This window comes from Apiospora phragmitis (genome assembly GCF_038363925.1).
Source record: "Apiospora phragmitis strain CBS 135458 chromosome Unknown utg000004l:1.0-3135199.0:1.0-3139288.0, whole genome shotgun sequence".
NCBI lineage: Eukaryota > Fungi > Ascomycota > Sordariomycetes > Amphisphaeriales > Apiosporaceae > Apiospora > Apiospora phragmitis.
Window position 1 is genome coordinate 687,183 of NW_027117402.1, and position 15,393 is coordinate 702,575.

The 15,393-nt window shown below is 48.7% G+C and overlaps 3 protein-coding genes across 3 annotated transcripts; 2 read left to right on the plus strand and 1 right to left on the minus strand.

Moving 5' to 3' along the window:
• Nucleotides 1–2,165: 2,165 nt before the first annotated feature.
• On the plus strand, nucleotides 2,166–2,858 carry PG994_003365 (uncharacterized protein; the record flags this gene model as incomplete). The annotated part of the gene is made up of 2 exons (XM_066854774.1): nucleotides 2,166–2,534; nucleotides 2,619–2,858. 2 exons carry the CDS (start codon nucleotides 2,166–2,168, stop codon nucleotides 2,856–2,858), a joined length of 609 nt encoding a protein of 202 aa, XP_066719052.1.
• A 4,632-nt stretch (nucleotides 2,859–7,490) lies between these two features.
• Nucleotides 7,491–10,569, minus strand: PG994_003366 (uncharacterized protein; the record flags this gene model as incomplete). The annotated part of the gene is made up of 8 exons (XM_066854775.1): nucleotides 7,491–7,547; nucleotides 7,594–7,735; nucleotides 7,793–8,516; nucleotides 8,664–8,685; nucleotides 8,801–8,942; nucleotides 9,542–9,740; nucleotides 9,788–9,848; nucleotides 10,513–10,569. 8 exons carry the CDS (start codon nucleotides 10,567–10,569, stop codon nucleotides 7,491–7,493), a joined length of 1,404 nt encoding a protein of 467 aa, XP_066719053.1.
• A 1,298-nt stretch (nucleotides 10,570–11,867) lies between these two features.
• Nucleotides 11,868–12,542, plus strand: PG994_003367 (uncharacterized protein; the record flags this gene model as incomplete). The annotated part of the gene is made up of 1 exon (XM_066854776.1): nucleotides 11,868–12,542. The coding sequence occupies one exon, from the start codon at nucleotides 11,868–11,870 to the stop codon at nucleotides 12,540–12,542; it is 675 nt and encodes a 224-aa protein (XP_066719054.1).
• Nucleotides 12,543–15,393: the final 2,851 nt, after the last annotated feature.

Below are 15,393 nucleotides of genomic sequence, written 5' to 3' on the forward strand. Positions count from 1 at the left end.
GAGGTTGTCGAGATAACCGCCTTGCTAGCATTTGCCTCCGATGGGGGTCCTGTCACGGTGGTAGAGCTCGGCAAGCCAATCGAGGTAGTTTTTATTGGTTCCTGGGCAGATGAGATTGGAGTGGATGATGTCTGCGTGGAAGGCGCTTCTTGGTTGGAAGGCGTTTGAATAGAAGGCGGTTGGGTGGAGGTCGTCTGCCCGGAAGATGCTTCCGCAAATGAGGTCTGAGTGGGGTTTTTGATGGTAGATCGAGTCTCCGATACTTGTGATTGTACTGCATCAGAAGCCTGTCCGTTCCTGGTGGATGAGCTATTCGAAGTAGAAAGACTTGTCGATGTCCAGGCAGAGTGGCCTTTAGAATCTTCCGTGATTATCAGTACATCCGTAGAAGTACTATGCGTTGTCTTCAAGCTGAAAGAAGATTTCGTGATGGTTATCGATAGAAGTGTGACAGTAACCAGGGTTGTCTCCGTCTAGATAGCTTCGGAAACACATCTAGAGATCCCCGACTTGGTGGTAGTTATATTAGCATCGGATTAACCACCTGAGATGACCAGGTTACTGCAGCTTCGGCTATCCTCACTCGTATATTACTTATAAACGAATATTAGTTCGACTATGGCGAAGTTAGATGCAGGCTATCTCATACTATATAACGTAAGCGTTACTATTAGGCGCCTCCTGCGGAACAGTGAAGGTAGCCATTATGACCCCCCTGCATGGTATACTCCCGAAGAGGTAGGTAACTGGTAAGAAGGAAGGATCGGCAAAGTACAGGGTTGTAATATATCTCCTCTTAGAGCTGTTACTAATTCTAAAACGACCTAGTGAGTCGAGAACAAGAGAACAATAAGGGGAATACGTACGTTGCGGATACGTTGGAGATGCCGGCATCCAAGAGAAGCAGGGGGTCGGATGCACAAATTGCCGGGCATCCGTCGAGAGCCTGCGTGACGGTGATCCCAATTGTGAGTAGTACTACGAAAGCCTGTATTGTAGGTTGATAAATCGACTGAAGAAATAGTATGTCGTGATTCCAAGTGGTTTTGATTGAGAAAGACACATTCCTTTACACGGTTCTTGGTCCGATTTATACCGAGATAGAAAAGTGTCGAGCATATAGGGAAACAGAAAGTGTGTACTTGTTTACTGCTTATGCTCGCACTAGGGGGAAACAGAAAATGGCTGAGTGTGAATGTGAACCAGACTTCATGAACCCGATTTAGTCAAGGGAAGCGTAGATCGGATGTTGGTACTAAGGGGCGAATTAGCTTTACGAGATTGGACAGGATTAAGCGCCGTACTTCGGGTGATAACATTCGATTTGCACACTTTAGCTATAAATCTTGAAGTTCTTCCTACAGGACACCGACATCACCCTAAGCAACCCGAGCATTCATCATGGACAGCATCACAAATAACGCACGCAACATGAACAGTGCCAACGGAAACGAAAACCGCTTGGCCAACCAGCCAGATCAAACCTCCAACCTAGACTTCGACATATCGGCCTTCCTAGACATACCATTTAACCCATTCACTGCGCATGCACAGGCATAATACCTTCCCTATCCACCAGGCCATCAGTATATAGGCTTTTAAAATGGAGAGCACAGGACGTAAGTCGACCCCCTTTTTAGTAAATAACTACTTATTCTAGCTTAGGCTTCTTCTACTTCTACTGTCTCGCCTAAACACTATAGAGCGTTTATTAACAAAGGTTGAGAGTGTTATAAAAAAGATCAAAGATAACCTATATGGATTTTCTCGGGACGTTATTAGTATTATTCGAGGGTGTGGATTCTCTAAGAGCGACCCTTTACCTGATAAAGAGCAAGGTGACGTTATATAATCACATGACTTATATGCCATGCGTGTAGGCAGTGGCTCGAGGAGATAAAGGTGGGGAGGGCGGATCTTTGGTCTGATTGGATGCGGTTTTTTGTTTGGATGTCCGTTTTATAACGGTTCTCGGTATTGGTTCCTGGCTGCCATCTTTCGCGTTGAGAACTGTTTTCTGTATCGCTACTTTCTTCGCCCACTTCGGGGTTGTTTGTACACTGTTTCCTTTAGCTATTTTGAAATAAAGGGCTGGCCCTTCCCTAAGACTTCATGGATAGTTTGATCTAGTTACCTACGAATCTAGTCACTCAGAGTACATCAAGATGCCACCTCTCAAACCCCTGCCATCTTTGCCGACGAGTCGGCGTAAAGTGCGCATCGTAAGCCCATCGACGTTATTGATCGCTCCTAAGGCGGCCAAGATTGCTGGTACTCGAGAAAAGGATCCTAAGCGGGGCTTTCCGCCCTCCTCGTATGCCCATCTTTTACTGTCTGAGGACGATGAAGAAGATCAAGAAGATCAGCACGACGAAGAAGAGGAAGACCATCAAGCTGAAGCTTCAAAGCATGCCGAGATAGTTGAGGATATCGATTCGGACCTTGAACACATTCAAATCGGAGGGCCAACATATATGAAGATATTCAAAGTGTCACAGCTCGAAAAGAAAGTTTCGAAGCTCGAAAAGGAGAACGTCGCCTTACGCGAGCAAATCAGGACATCACTAGCGCCTTAGGCCCGCGAGAAAGACAGGGTTATCACACTTTTAAGGGAGTAGAATGACCAGGTCAACCGCGCCATCCGACAGCAGAACCAGCTTGTCGCCCGAATTGCAAACACGATCAGTTTGGTATTCCAGGAGTACCAAGAGACGGTCGAGAAGTCAGGCCATCTTACTGAGGCCAATCCAACGCCTGCCAACACGACAGTGGGTGACGACATGGGTGACGACAGCTCTGGCGAGATCAAAATTTACAGTCAATTTGATCTAGATTCCGATTCTGGTTCCGAGTACTAGACGAACCGCCTTCCGTTTCCTGTTCTTCATGCGCTGTTCATGGGCGGTTAAAAGGCCAACGATTTCCTTCCTTTTCCTTCGAAGTGTCAGACAGACTCTCATTACGCGCTGCAATTCTTCACAAGCATCATAGAACACACCTGCTTCAACCTGCTCAGACTATAGTCAATATGGGATTGGTCAGAACTTCGCTCATTTGGGCAAGCGCCTATGTTCTTTCCAAGTTAGTGTAAGGCCATCCCATGTTTCCAAATTCACTCTGGGCTCTGAGATCCTGACTGGACTAGTGTTGACAAGGGGATGGAATATCACGACCGCAGGCGGTCCTATCACCATCACGAGCGGCCTGTGCGGGACGGTCGCCGCCATTCAGCTTATACATCCCGGGAGAACTCATCTTATTCGTCGGGCGAACACTCGTCGGGGAAGCACTCATCCCGCAGCCGGTGCCACCGATGAACGTGAGTTAGGTATTCTACCTAACAGAAAACGAAGAGCTGACATGAACTAGCCGCTCCACTCTCTTTTAGCTGATACATAGCACTGGATGCTACATGGATAGGAACAGACGGAAGGTGGTTATACTTGAGCAAGGGGTCCAGGATGAAGGGTAGTAGGTCGAATTGTTTGTGCTTGTACCATTAGTATCGTTCGTTTCATCATCTATTCTTACACCTAAACCGCCTCCAGTGCGTGACCGCCAGTAACTAAGAACGTGATATCCTGATGGTAGTAATGGGGTGCGGGGATGTATACTACTGTGCTGTCAGCGGGGTGTAACGAAGTTGCCGATCCCCATGCCTTCCTAAGACAACATGGGTATTCTGAGTGTAGTGTGGTGAAGGTATACTTAGCTCATCCACTCGGATGAGGGACACTGCCACGGACCCTTATCGGCGCGGGAACTGTGTACGCAAGTTCTCACCTATGTACCCTGCAGGAAACAGCTTCCAGACAGCTCGAAAACTTGTTTCCTGGTTTGTGCTTTAGCGAGTAGGCGGCCATCGCTACCAACTAGAAATCAGGACCCCGATTTTCACACATCGGCACCCTTTTACACTCTGGACTGAGTCTTTCTCGTTTCACGTTACCGGAATTTGATGGCGTTCTCGTGGCTGGTCTCAGCTAGAAATACGAGCCTCTGGAGGCGTTGACAGTGACAGTTTGATCGTACAACTTTTGCGCTTTAACAAGCCCTCATCATGTCTCCAATCACCTGTGTGGTTCTCACCAGAGATCGAGCTCCCGTTGCAGGGATGCGAGTGACTCTAGCGTGCCTGGAATCACCGTTCCTGTTCCAGGCATCTACCTCGTCTGGCGGCGTCATCGATCGATGGACTCAGCTGTCAACGCCGCCACTACCGGGTCCTACTGTCGTAGATGCAGCCCACTTCAGCGTGTGCCGACTCACTTTTGCCGTCGCCGATCATTCCGCAATACCTGACACCCCGTGGACGGCTATTCAAGTCGAAATGCGCCTAACCAATCAAAGCATTGTGGTTCTGTGCTATGACTCTCTCAGCTACCATGTAGGCGCAACCGTTGCCGCCTCTGTCACGCCGGCCCCATCACCCGCGGGGCTAGGCCACGATTTGTTGCGGATTCTTTCAAGGGAGTCATCCCAAACCAACCACAACAATAGCCCGATGAATCTAACTGGGTTCGTGCATGGTCGGCGGGGTTTTCGGCGAACCAGCCGCACAATACTCGAACCAACACAAGTTCCGTCTCCTATGCAGGGTGTGGAGTTTGCGGTCGAAGTTGGTAGTGCGCTCAGATCACGTCGCCGCCAGAGACGTCCACTCGGAAGGGGAACCACAGCGCTTGGGAGCAGGGGTGGAAACGGGATACAGCGTAGAAGCTTGGGCCGGGGTGGTGGTCGTAAGGTCGATAGGCACTAGTCACAAAGCTGGCTCCTGGTCATGGTTTGGTTTCCTTGCTAAATGGATTTGCTGTTTGCATTAGTTCATGGGCACCCTTGTCTGAATATACGAAGTTCTAGGCACCTCAACCTTGCTCTCTTTGGTACATATCCTGGTCGGCGTTTCTTTGATGGAACCAAGCGCCAATAGCATTGCCCTCCGAGGAGTCGGCCCGGCGTGTATCACGAGCCAAATCAAATCCCACGCTAGCGAATCGCACTAACTGTTGCGTTAGATCCAACATCGAAACTAAGACTGCGATCTAGGCTGGGTCGGTAACAGTGCTTATTCATTAGGCTACTTTTCGGACAGGCACCGCCTTATCCGTTCATCTTTCCCCCATCACTCGCAGTGGGCTCGCTGAACCCTCCAACTCGAAGACCTCTCCGTGAACCGAACGTCGTATCCTCTTGTCTGCCTTGGACTCAGCCCACCCATGGACTAGCCGTGATATTTGACCCCGAAATATCCACACCAACAAGGAAATGACCGCCACACCAAGTGAACCAACGACCGCGATGAGCACCGTGACTGGTATGGCCGTTGCAGTGGACTCCGCAGCTAAATGGCTTGCCGATGTTGGGGTTGGCGTAGTGGAGCCGGTTGGCTGAGTTATGTTGGGTGAGACAATGGATGGCTGCTCAGCAGCCGAAATGGTGCCACTAGGGATTGGGGACAAGCTTGCGTGACCAACTTGGTCGATGGCCGTCGAGGTGCTTTGGAGACCTTTGCTCGTTGTTGTTCTTGTTGCTGTCGTCAGCGACTGGAAATCGATGCAGCCCTCTACGGAGGTGCATGGGTCCGCCGAACAGCAACCGCGAAAGTTATTAATGTTACAAACGTAGAACAATGAGCCCTGCGGACACTCGCCGCTGCGGGTTTGCAGAGCCATGATCAGGGATATACGAGATGGATGTCTATCAAAGTTGAGATCTTTAGAGTTCAAGGCGGAAGCCGTGATTTTGAATACGTCAATTGAGCTTGCAGATTTTGAAATCAGAAAACTGTTCTCCTAGAGCTGTACTTCCCAGCTAGGATTATCCAATGGGAGGTTGGGTAGCAGAGCCTTGGAATAATCACCTTGGCGCTTAACCGCCGATGACAAAATTCGGAACAACAGAATAAGAGTGACGGTAAGGCAAAGGCGAGGCGAAGTAGAAAAACGATACATTGAATATGGACTTTGCAAGAAACTGGACCCAAGTGCGTAATGAATAGCCTAGAGCCTTGGGCGACGCTGTCCCCTATCTGATAGCATAACAAGGGACCCCAAGATCTGGAAGTCGTAGCGGCCAGATTGAACCCACATAGACCTTATTAACTAGTCTGATAGGGCTATCCAAGGCAACTAGAGCGTTGTCAGCACCATAGATTGAAATAGACAACTCAGAGAGTCAGGAACTGCAAATTTCGTGGGGATTACTGGTCCCGAACTAACACCGCAAGATTGCGCGCTGGGTTCTTTATCACACTAGTATTAATCCGTCTCCACGGTCGCTACTACATGATATCGCTGGCTCGTGGCAAGGAATAGCCCTGTCCATAGTAGACCATAATCATCAGCTAGTTAAACGTTAGATCCACTACAAGAGCCAGATCCGAACATCCGTTGTGCCAGTCGACGGAACCCCCGCGATTGTTCAGGTAGAACTTCAACGAACTCCGAATGGGCGAACGACAGGGTCTCATACCCAGAGGGGTTCTGACTGGCAGCATACAAGGCTGGAAACGGAGCCGCGATGATTTTGTTTGACTTCGGAGAGACGAACATAGGTGTGTGTACCCCAACTCCAAGCTTCGAATATCGTTCCGATCGCTATTGGAGAACCACCAGAAACCAGTCAAAGTAACCAATGTCGAAGAGACTAGAAGTAGCACGCCTGGTGTCGAAATGGCTTGGGTGGGGATGGCAAGATTTCTCTATCCACTGAACGATCGTCTTAAGATGCTGTCCACTTGGTACCGGGCATTTTGGGTGCTTTTGGGGACATAGATAATTTGGCAGGAGCCTCCCTATACAACAGACATTAGAAAGTTGGAGGTCAAGAGCAAATCCCGTGATCACGGCGTCATGCATGTGGCAGGGGTTTCCTTGCATGGCTTTGGGGCACCCCGCTGCCCAGTCCTACAGTTGCAATGAGGCCTGTGCTCATACGCAGCAAAATGAGATCGGTTGGAGGAATGTCGCAGCAGCCATGGGTCTCATCCTGGCCTAGAGATGCCAAGACATTCGTTCGCAAGGTTTACGCCTTGCAATATCACTTGCATGGTCCAATGCAGAAACATGAGGGAGGTACATAGGGTAGGCCGACCCCTGCAGTATCTAACCTGATTTAGCGCGGTCTCCAGCGCGGTCTAACTAAAGTGATCCATCCTAGTCAAGCGCTTAGCGGCGGCGTCTGTCTGACACATCGTCTCGTCACAAAGAGCAACAGGGCCGCGCCTCCCTTCTCGGCAACTAGCAGCGACGGCCCTCGTTGCTCCTCGCATTAGAACGCTGCCGGAAACGCACGAGCCAGATCCCGAACACCCCAATAAACAAGGATGTAGCTAGAAGCTAGTCAGCTGAGGAAGTTCGGTGTATTGATACGGTTATCCGGGTGGCTGACGTCTACCATTCAGAATCAGGAAACGGTAATGCAAAGAGCATCGACCTAACGAAACCCCTTGCGACTAGTGACCAATGAAGGATCCTTGCGCAGTACGGCGGCTATGTACGACGCTTACGTCTTGGCTTCGTCGACTTCCGAACCCGAGACTCGAACCACTGGAATCTGTCAGCCTCAGCCACCTACAAGGCCATGGCAACATACCTGAACCAACTTCGAGTACTCTTTGAATTGTTCATCCGATCCCCATGACCAAGCCGGCGACTTTGATTGCCAAAGACTGCGGATGAGACCCACCTTGGCCACGAACTCCTTGGCCATGTCCTCGTTCGTGATGTGGGGATATCTTACATCCAACTGTGATAGCTACATAATGCCGAGCATTTCTCGACTATCCCAATACATCGTGCCGCTCATCAGCACGTCGGTCATCGAGTACGGTGCGTGTATAGTCCCCCTAGGCTGGAGCAATATACATCCTAGATACAGGTACAAGCTGACACCAGGCGCAGAAGGCAGAGAACCGGATTCGGCCCAGTCCACCAGTTCGGCAGCGGGCCAAAACGCCCAGAGCTTCAAGCCATCGTCAATAAACACCGTCGTGTGAACGCCATGGCGATCAATATGCGGCATAGAAAATGCACCTTTCTTCCCGCATAGATAGAATGTTACAGAGTCAGCCAGATCAAAGATTTTCGAGTGTTCTAGTTTGCCGCTTTGCTCTCGTGCGTACTCCATAATAGCATAATCTGGCAATCCCGCTAAACAGGAGGGCACGGGATTAGCTTTATAGCCTCTTGGGTTAAGCATATTGATGGGGGCGCGTGAATGATCACGAAACATAGAGATGGCCGTTGCTAAATCCACAGACCGCGGTGTGATCACATCGTCCGGAATTTCGTCCTGGAAATCGTGGATATCCAGAGTAGGGAACGCCCGTAGGTAATCCAGATACCGGTCGAGAGAGAGGCGAGAGTCGTCTTTGTTGAGCTCGGTAAGGATTAAGATGGGGACTTGTGGGCTCTTGGCTTCGAGAAGGACTTTGGCCTCCTCCGTTAAGCAGATGACAAACTCAGTCCTCTTGAACTCAGATCTCCCAAGATACTGACAAGCCGTGATCGGGTCTCCTATGACAAATCCTCTGAAAGAGCTCAAAGTACATGCTCCCCTGCTGGACGATGCGTGCGACGGGTGACGCGTTGGTACCAGAGTGTACCAGCTGTTAGAACTCCCCACAGGCAATGTGCAAAGCTTCCCGTGCCTTCTCTAGATACCTCTGGACCACTCTGCCGTACTCTGTGCATGTTTCACAGTTCATATCGTGAGACTTGCGGTTACTTGAGTAGGATAGTACTTCCACAGCGTTTGGTCTCGTGAGGCAGGCTTAAATGCTTCGACAGAGCTTTCGTACAAGATAAGACAGCGCCGCATTGAAAGCATGATCTTGGTTGCAATACACCACAACATTGCTGATGGGCTCGCCACTCTCTTTAGAAAGACCTTCGAGCAAAGAGGACATTGGAAGTGCGGCGTCTGGCGATGTTTGTAGATTGCTATTGATTCGAAAGCTCGCCTACACAGAGAACATTCTTTCGAAGGCATTATTGAGCGAAGGAAACTGGAGGATCGTCTTCAGCTGTGGTGCCAAATTGAATGAGCCTTTTAGGCACGAATGGAAGTGCTGCTCTCAAGGTCAGAATACGTGACGGCGATGGCGAGATCAACCTCGCCGGATGGCCGCTTGGTCTTTAATGATAAGTACTCCAGGATCCCATGGGTAGATGAGGCAGGGATTATAGACAAGTGTACTAGGGCTGAATGGCGGGTCTAGAGAAGAAACCAGCAGGGATGGGGGACAAAAGCGCCGGGGTTGGCAACTCTCACCCGAGTACATGCGCAGTTCTGGCGGGTCAATATACCATTCGATTGTGATTCTCTTTGTACTGGCAAGCTCTAGAAATCAAATACACCCTATCACGCATGGAGTGACCAGCTAAACCTATCTTAATTGGCGGCGGCTACATATAACGCTTACGCCTTGGCTTTGCAGCCCCCAACGAGGCATGCAGCTCAGACCGATCACCACATGTTGGCGGATTCCACCCATACCTCGCCTTTCGCTGTGAAAGAATTCGACTAGGGTGATTCATACCCTTCGCGGGCCAAAGCCAAGCTCTCTGGGTCGGATACGCGGAAGCGACGTCTCCGAATTCGTTTAAGAGGTGTCGCTCGCGCGACTAATGACTCCTGCGACGCACGCGTGGGCCGAAACTCCACCTCGGCGAACTGCATGGACGCATTCTGGATAACCTCATCGCGAATGCTGCCTGTGAACGAAGCATCGCCACACGCTACCGGTGTTAGCAGAGTCAACAGGGATAGGTGGAGCACTACTTACCGACGACAATGGTATTCCTAGGGGAGTTCGCGCCCTTGGCTATCTCTTTAAAGATGCCGTTCTTGTGAAAATCAGAGCTAGGCGTCGGATAAAGACAGCGCCAGTAGTTATTTATTTCGAAAGGTAGCTTCGACTTATTAGGGGATAGGTATATATACTAGATATATAGTAGTCTCTACTCGCAGTTAGTAAACATTAGTACCAGGTAGCCTAGGGTAGCGCATATTTCGAGGGTCTAGGCTCTATAGGGCTTACAGCTCTTCCCGCAGCTATCTCTATTGCGAGTTATCGTCGAGGACCTAGAATAGATTAATCCGCCGGGTTTTGTCTCGGAAAAGGGCCTCTTTTAATATACTTTCTTTAGACCGAGTTATCCGAGCGACGAGCTGTTCATTAAACCGCTGTCTCCGTATTAAGTCTATCGCGTATAATAGGATACCCGCGATGCCGATCCTTTTCGTAGTAAAGAAAACGTTTTTAAACTCCTGGAGCTTCAGGTTATAGCCATAGGGGCTATCGATATAGGCTACCTAGAGATGTGTCTCGCCCTTAGCCAGAATCGCGATATTTCCCTGCCGTTATATTAAGAAAGTTACTCTGGCTAAGTAGCCGGTACGCTCCGCATCGTCCCACCACGCTGCAGTTATCGCTTTTCCCTAAAAGCTCCGGCTTATAGGAGCGTTCGTAAAGTATAAATAAAAATAGCACCTTAGGAACAGCCTTACCGGCCTATAAAACTGAGCCCGCGCGCGGACGACTTGTCCATCTTGCCATACGTTCATCGCCGTCCGGCCACGATATAATACTCGTGAGAGCTGGCCCGCACTCGTAATAAGCCAGAGGCTGCAGGCACAAATAACCGCAAATTTGGGAGGTGTGTATGTTTGGATAAAGACATGCCATACCACTACTCCCAGAGCAGACGCAGCAAAAAGAGTATGCATAAACGCAAAAAGGGCGTAGTTCAGCTGCCTTAACAGACAAAACGACCAAACGCCAATGGCCAGAAGCATGAACGCGGCCTAACAGTGATTAGTTTCAGTAAAAACTCGGTGATTCGACTTACATACGATAGAACCTGATATAGACAAGGCCAGGATAGTCGTTGTTATGCCCTGCGATATACGCAACGTCGCATGGAGAATGGCTTTTGCGATCGCAACCCGTCCAAACTAATGATGGGCTAGATAGTATCTCGGCAGAGGGAATCCTACGTAGCTCATTAGGGGATTGGTTTTATCCCCGAGGAGAGAGGCACGAGGTTGACTAACGATATAAAGGCGGCTCGCCGAGCAAGCTCTACCTTGCTGCTCACGGCCAGACCGAGCACGACGCCATTCGTCGCCAGGTAGCAAGCAATAAGGACTGCGTCAAGTCGGGTGATGCTCTGAGTGCTTTTCCCGCGCTGCCAGACCAACGGATACTGCACATAACTTCTTAAGCGATAGCGGCATCTTTCCAAGAGAGAGATTCCAATCTGGCGGCATGTAAAGAAAACGATAAGAGCTGTCAATGATACAGCATACCAAAACGAGATCTCCATATTGAATTCCGTAGTTTATCGTATACGTTATTGCGTGTGTAATTGCGTGTGTAATTCAATTTGCAATGTGTAGTTTGCTTTATCTGTGGTATGTTGTATGGTATGTTGGAGTGGGCGGTCCTCGCATCTTTGACCCTATCAAGTCTGCGACCATACGTATTACTAATGACTGGTATCTGTTTCAAGGCCGCCCGGGTTTCTGCTTTTAGGATATCGGTTGCCTCGGATCTAGACGCGCGCGTATGTGTGGGCTATGACTGTTTCTATTTGAGATACTATTTTTAATTTACTCGCGCGGAACTAGAAAGACCAATGAAATGCGGGTCCCTATACTGTCCTCGCTTTGTAGATCATACCTATTCGGGACGTCTCTACCTGCTGGTCCAGCATAAAAAGCCAGGAACGTCTCGATCCAGATGGAAAAAGTCTCATCATACCTTTGTTTCTCAGTGGAGCAGCAAAAAGCGACTCTGACAGCTGCAATCTATCTTATTGTTTGGCACTTATTACACCAGCTCACTATAACACGAGGAAGAGATGCAAAAACTCGACGCTTCGGCGCCCGCAAGAAGGCCCATACCTATTGCAAAATGTTCGATAGGGGATGATGCTTTTGTGCTTTTCAGAACCGCCAGAGGCGAATGGTATACCTATGAATCCAGTCGACTCCTCGCTGCGTTTATTAATACCCTCGGCGTCCTCCCAGGGAACCGGTTAGGACCTGATGATTTCGACCTCGTTAAAGAAAAGGAAGGATCCCAGCTGTCGACAAAATCTTCCTTCTCCTCACGTAGCAGCTCATCTTCTTCATCGTTATACGCGGGTCTACCGGAGGAAACCTTTTCATCTGCGGGACAGGAAAATTTTGCGTCCTCCTCAGCACAGCAGCCTTCTATGCCCCATACCCCTTTGCTGCAAGCATCGTCGGATATTCTACCCAGCTTAGAGTCTCCACTGTTCCTGGATTCTGATTCAGAGCGGCCCATCACACCCACTCGGGAGCTAGGAGACCGCTGGTCACCGTCGTCCAGCGTCTCCACCCCCACCACGATCAGCCCACGACAACTCGAGGGGCGAATTAGTCGTTCGGAGCCCCCCTCAAGGCCCGCCGAGGATAGAGCGCTCAAAATACGATCTCCAAAGGCCATCAGGAGACGAGCTACTACTAGGAAGCTGCCTGTTCGTCTACAGAAATTGGATTACTTCAAGTAGCGTGTGCAGTGCGCAGTTAGGTCGGGATGTCTTCATCGAGTTGTCATTGTCTTGGGGCGTTTGCTTATTCTTACTGGTGTTGTGATTGTTTCTTGTTTTGGATTCTGTCGGTTGAGTTATAATACACTTCTGAGACTGCAGGTACCGCATTTATAAGGCTAAAGGGATGATTAAGTTATTTTTCCTTCTTTGAATAAGGTATTAGGTTTTTAGGAGCAATTCGTTTTCTTTACTGGGTGATTACTACAAAGCCAGTGCAAAACCGAGAAAGGATGTACCCACTGCGTGCCACAACCGATCTGGTAACGATGTTTTCTCCTTGATGGGATCTGTTCTGAATGGGCGTGAAAGTACGTCATGGCCAAATGTGCTACTACTTATACTGTCTATTGAAAGTAATGTCAATGTTCAGCTGACGCGATATTACTCTTCATAGCATGTGAATAACTGGAGTAAGGTTTACAATAGTAGTAGAGACGACTACATTATGATGTGGGACTTTCCCGGGGTTTGGTATGTATCAATGCAATAATAATATCTATAAACTCAGCCTTGAGACATGATACATAGTTGTGTATAGAGTAGAAAGCTCCTTCTCAAGAGTCCAGTGCCTAGACCGTCTTGGCTTGACGTCTTTCCCCGACGATACAATTCCTTCCTTGGCCAAACAGCCAGTACGATAAGCAGGATCCCAAGGATTACTGATTCCCTGATCGTAGATCAACCGTCCTAATTTATAGGGACAATTACTAACTATATATCTTGTAGTGCCGTGCTCAATCTGGATATCAATCGTTGAATCCAAGGAGCTGACCTCGACTTCAAATTGTGAAGCAGACACACAACTGTTGAGGCTTGGGTACGCGTCTGTGAACAAGAGTTCTTTGTATCGACTCTCGTTCCTCGGTATAGGATTGTCGAGCCGTTTAGTCGCTTCTATAGCGTTACAGCGGCAGGTCCTTAAGGAATCCGACAGATGAGACGGATCTGGCAGATTTGGAGGGAGGAGTAGAAACGAGGTAGTCGAACCAATTCGATATAAAACAGTGCGCCAATTAGTTATTTAGCCAAATGCTCCATCTGCTAGTCATTAAAAATACCGCCTCCATAGTTGATCATCATATTATCAGAGCCATGTGACTCTACGTCTACACTAAAGTGTATCAGACAGGGGCATATAAGAGTTCAGGAGAGCTTCACTAACCGTTCTTTTATCGAGTTAAAGAAAGTAGAACTCCAGCTCCGCTTGTTATCAAATCGAATCTCGGCGCCATGGCATGTGTATATATCTTGTAGGGGCTATTTAACACCGTCCCTAAAATGAACATAGCTTGAACGGCCTAGGTAGCTATGCTTAATCTGAAATCGGTCCACATGTTACACTTAGCTATTATAGTAATTAATAGTCTAGCGATTATAAAATAAACTAAGCGCGAAGAAACATCCGACCCCTTTAGCGCGTACTATATCGAAGTGATCACATAGCGGTATCGAGTTTAAGGCCAAAGAAGTTTAGAAGTGTTTTAAAAAGTCGCCCATAATGATTTTATGATAGACTAGTCTATCAAGGCGCAATATTCTCCTTATAACAGTTAGAGGCTTTAATACTAAATCGTACGAGTTCAAGGCTTAACATAGGGGGTAGCGGCTAAGTGCAAATTTCCATGGCTCGAGAGTGTAAAGCGTTCTAGTGGCACGAATACATCTATCGCATAGCTAATGGCCGCACTCCAACGCCCTAGTTAGCGGGCATAACAAGTAAACGAAGCACGATGCCCGGCTCTTTTTCTCCGCCCATAGAGATCGATAAATCCTAAGTAACTCCAGATACGACGTAAGAGATGACATATTTATCGTTTAGGCCTGGTAAGCCAACTCGTAGAAGGATTTCTTAATATCTTGAGCGACCCAGACAAAGCTTACTTCCGAAAGACACCTTGAACCACCGATTTATAAACGGATTTGAACAGCGTGTCAGCAAAGAATACTGGCCACGTTAGTTTTTAAAATATAGTATTAAGTCACTCATAAAACTCACAGTGACCGCCTTTTAGATAAGCGTCCATATAGAAAGCCGAAGCAATAGCTTTAGCCATTCTAGGAAATTCTAGCTTAGGCGTCAGATGAAGGAGAATCTCGATATGGGATTCAAATCTCTTTGCTGCTGTATCCTCAGCTCGAAATGCAAGTACGAAATCAAATGCTCCCGTTTCGTTCCTCGCAAATCGATCAATCGACTGGCGGAGAAGGTAACACAGGTTGGATCCGGAGAATGCCCATCCTAGAGTCGTTCGCCGCTGAAGCATTTCTTGGGCATGAAGCATGACATGGTCGAATAGCCCGCTACTGTAGGGAAGGAGGTACAAGCTTTCAAAGCAGTTCCAAAACATAGCGTCAACGTCGCTCAGCACATACGGCCTCGTTGGGTCTGCCATCTGCTATATCCTGACAAAATACCTGAAAAGTCGATCGAGAAACTTGGCTCGGATTCCGACTTTCTTGGTGTACTCCTGACTGACCAAAAGGAGTCGAGGCCTGGATCGAAAATCCCGTTGACAGTTCCGAGCCCAGGTAACTAGTAGCTCAATAATGTTCGAAGAGCCGGGAAAGTCGTCGATAAAAACCACCACCGTATGGCCAATCCCCGTAAGCAATCGTGAATTGAGCTGGATTGTAGTCTGGAAGGGCGATGGATTCTGCTTCTATCCTGTTAGCAGATGGCAGTGCAGATGGCCCGCCCCGTTGTCCGTGGGTGTGTCCGTCTTGCTAGCGTGCCAGGTTGCTGGACAGTCGAATAGAATTACGCTCTGCTGTTGATATTGCATTTTCGCCAGCCGGACCATATCGGACC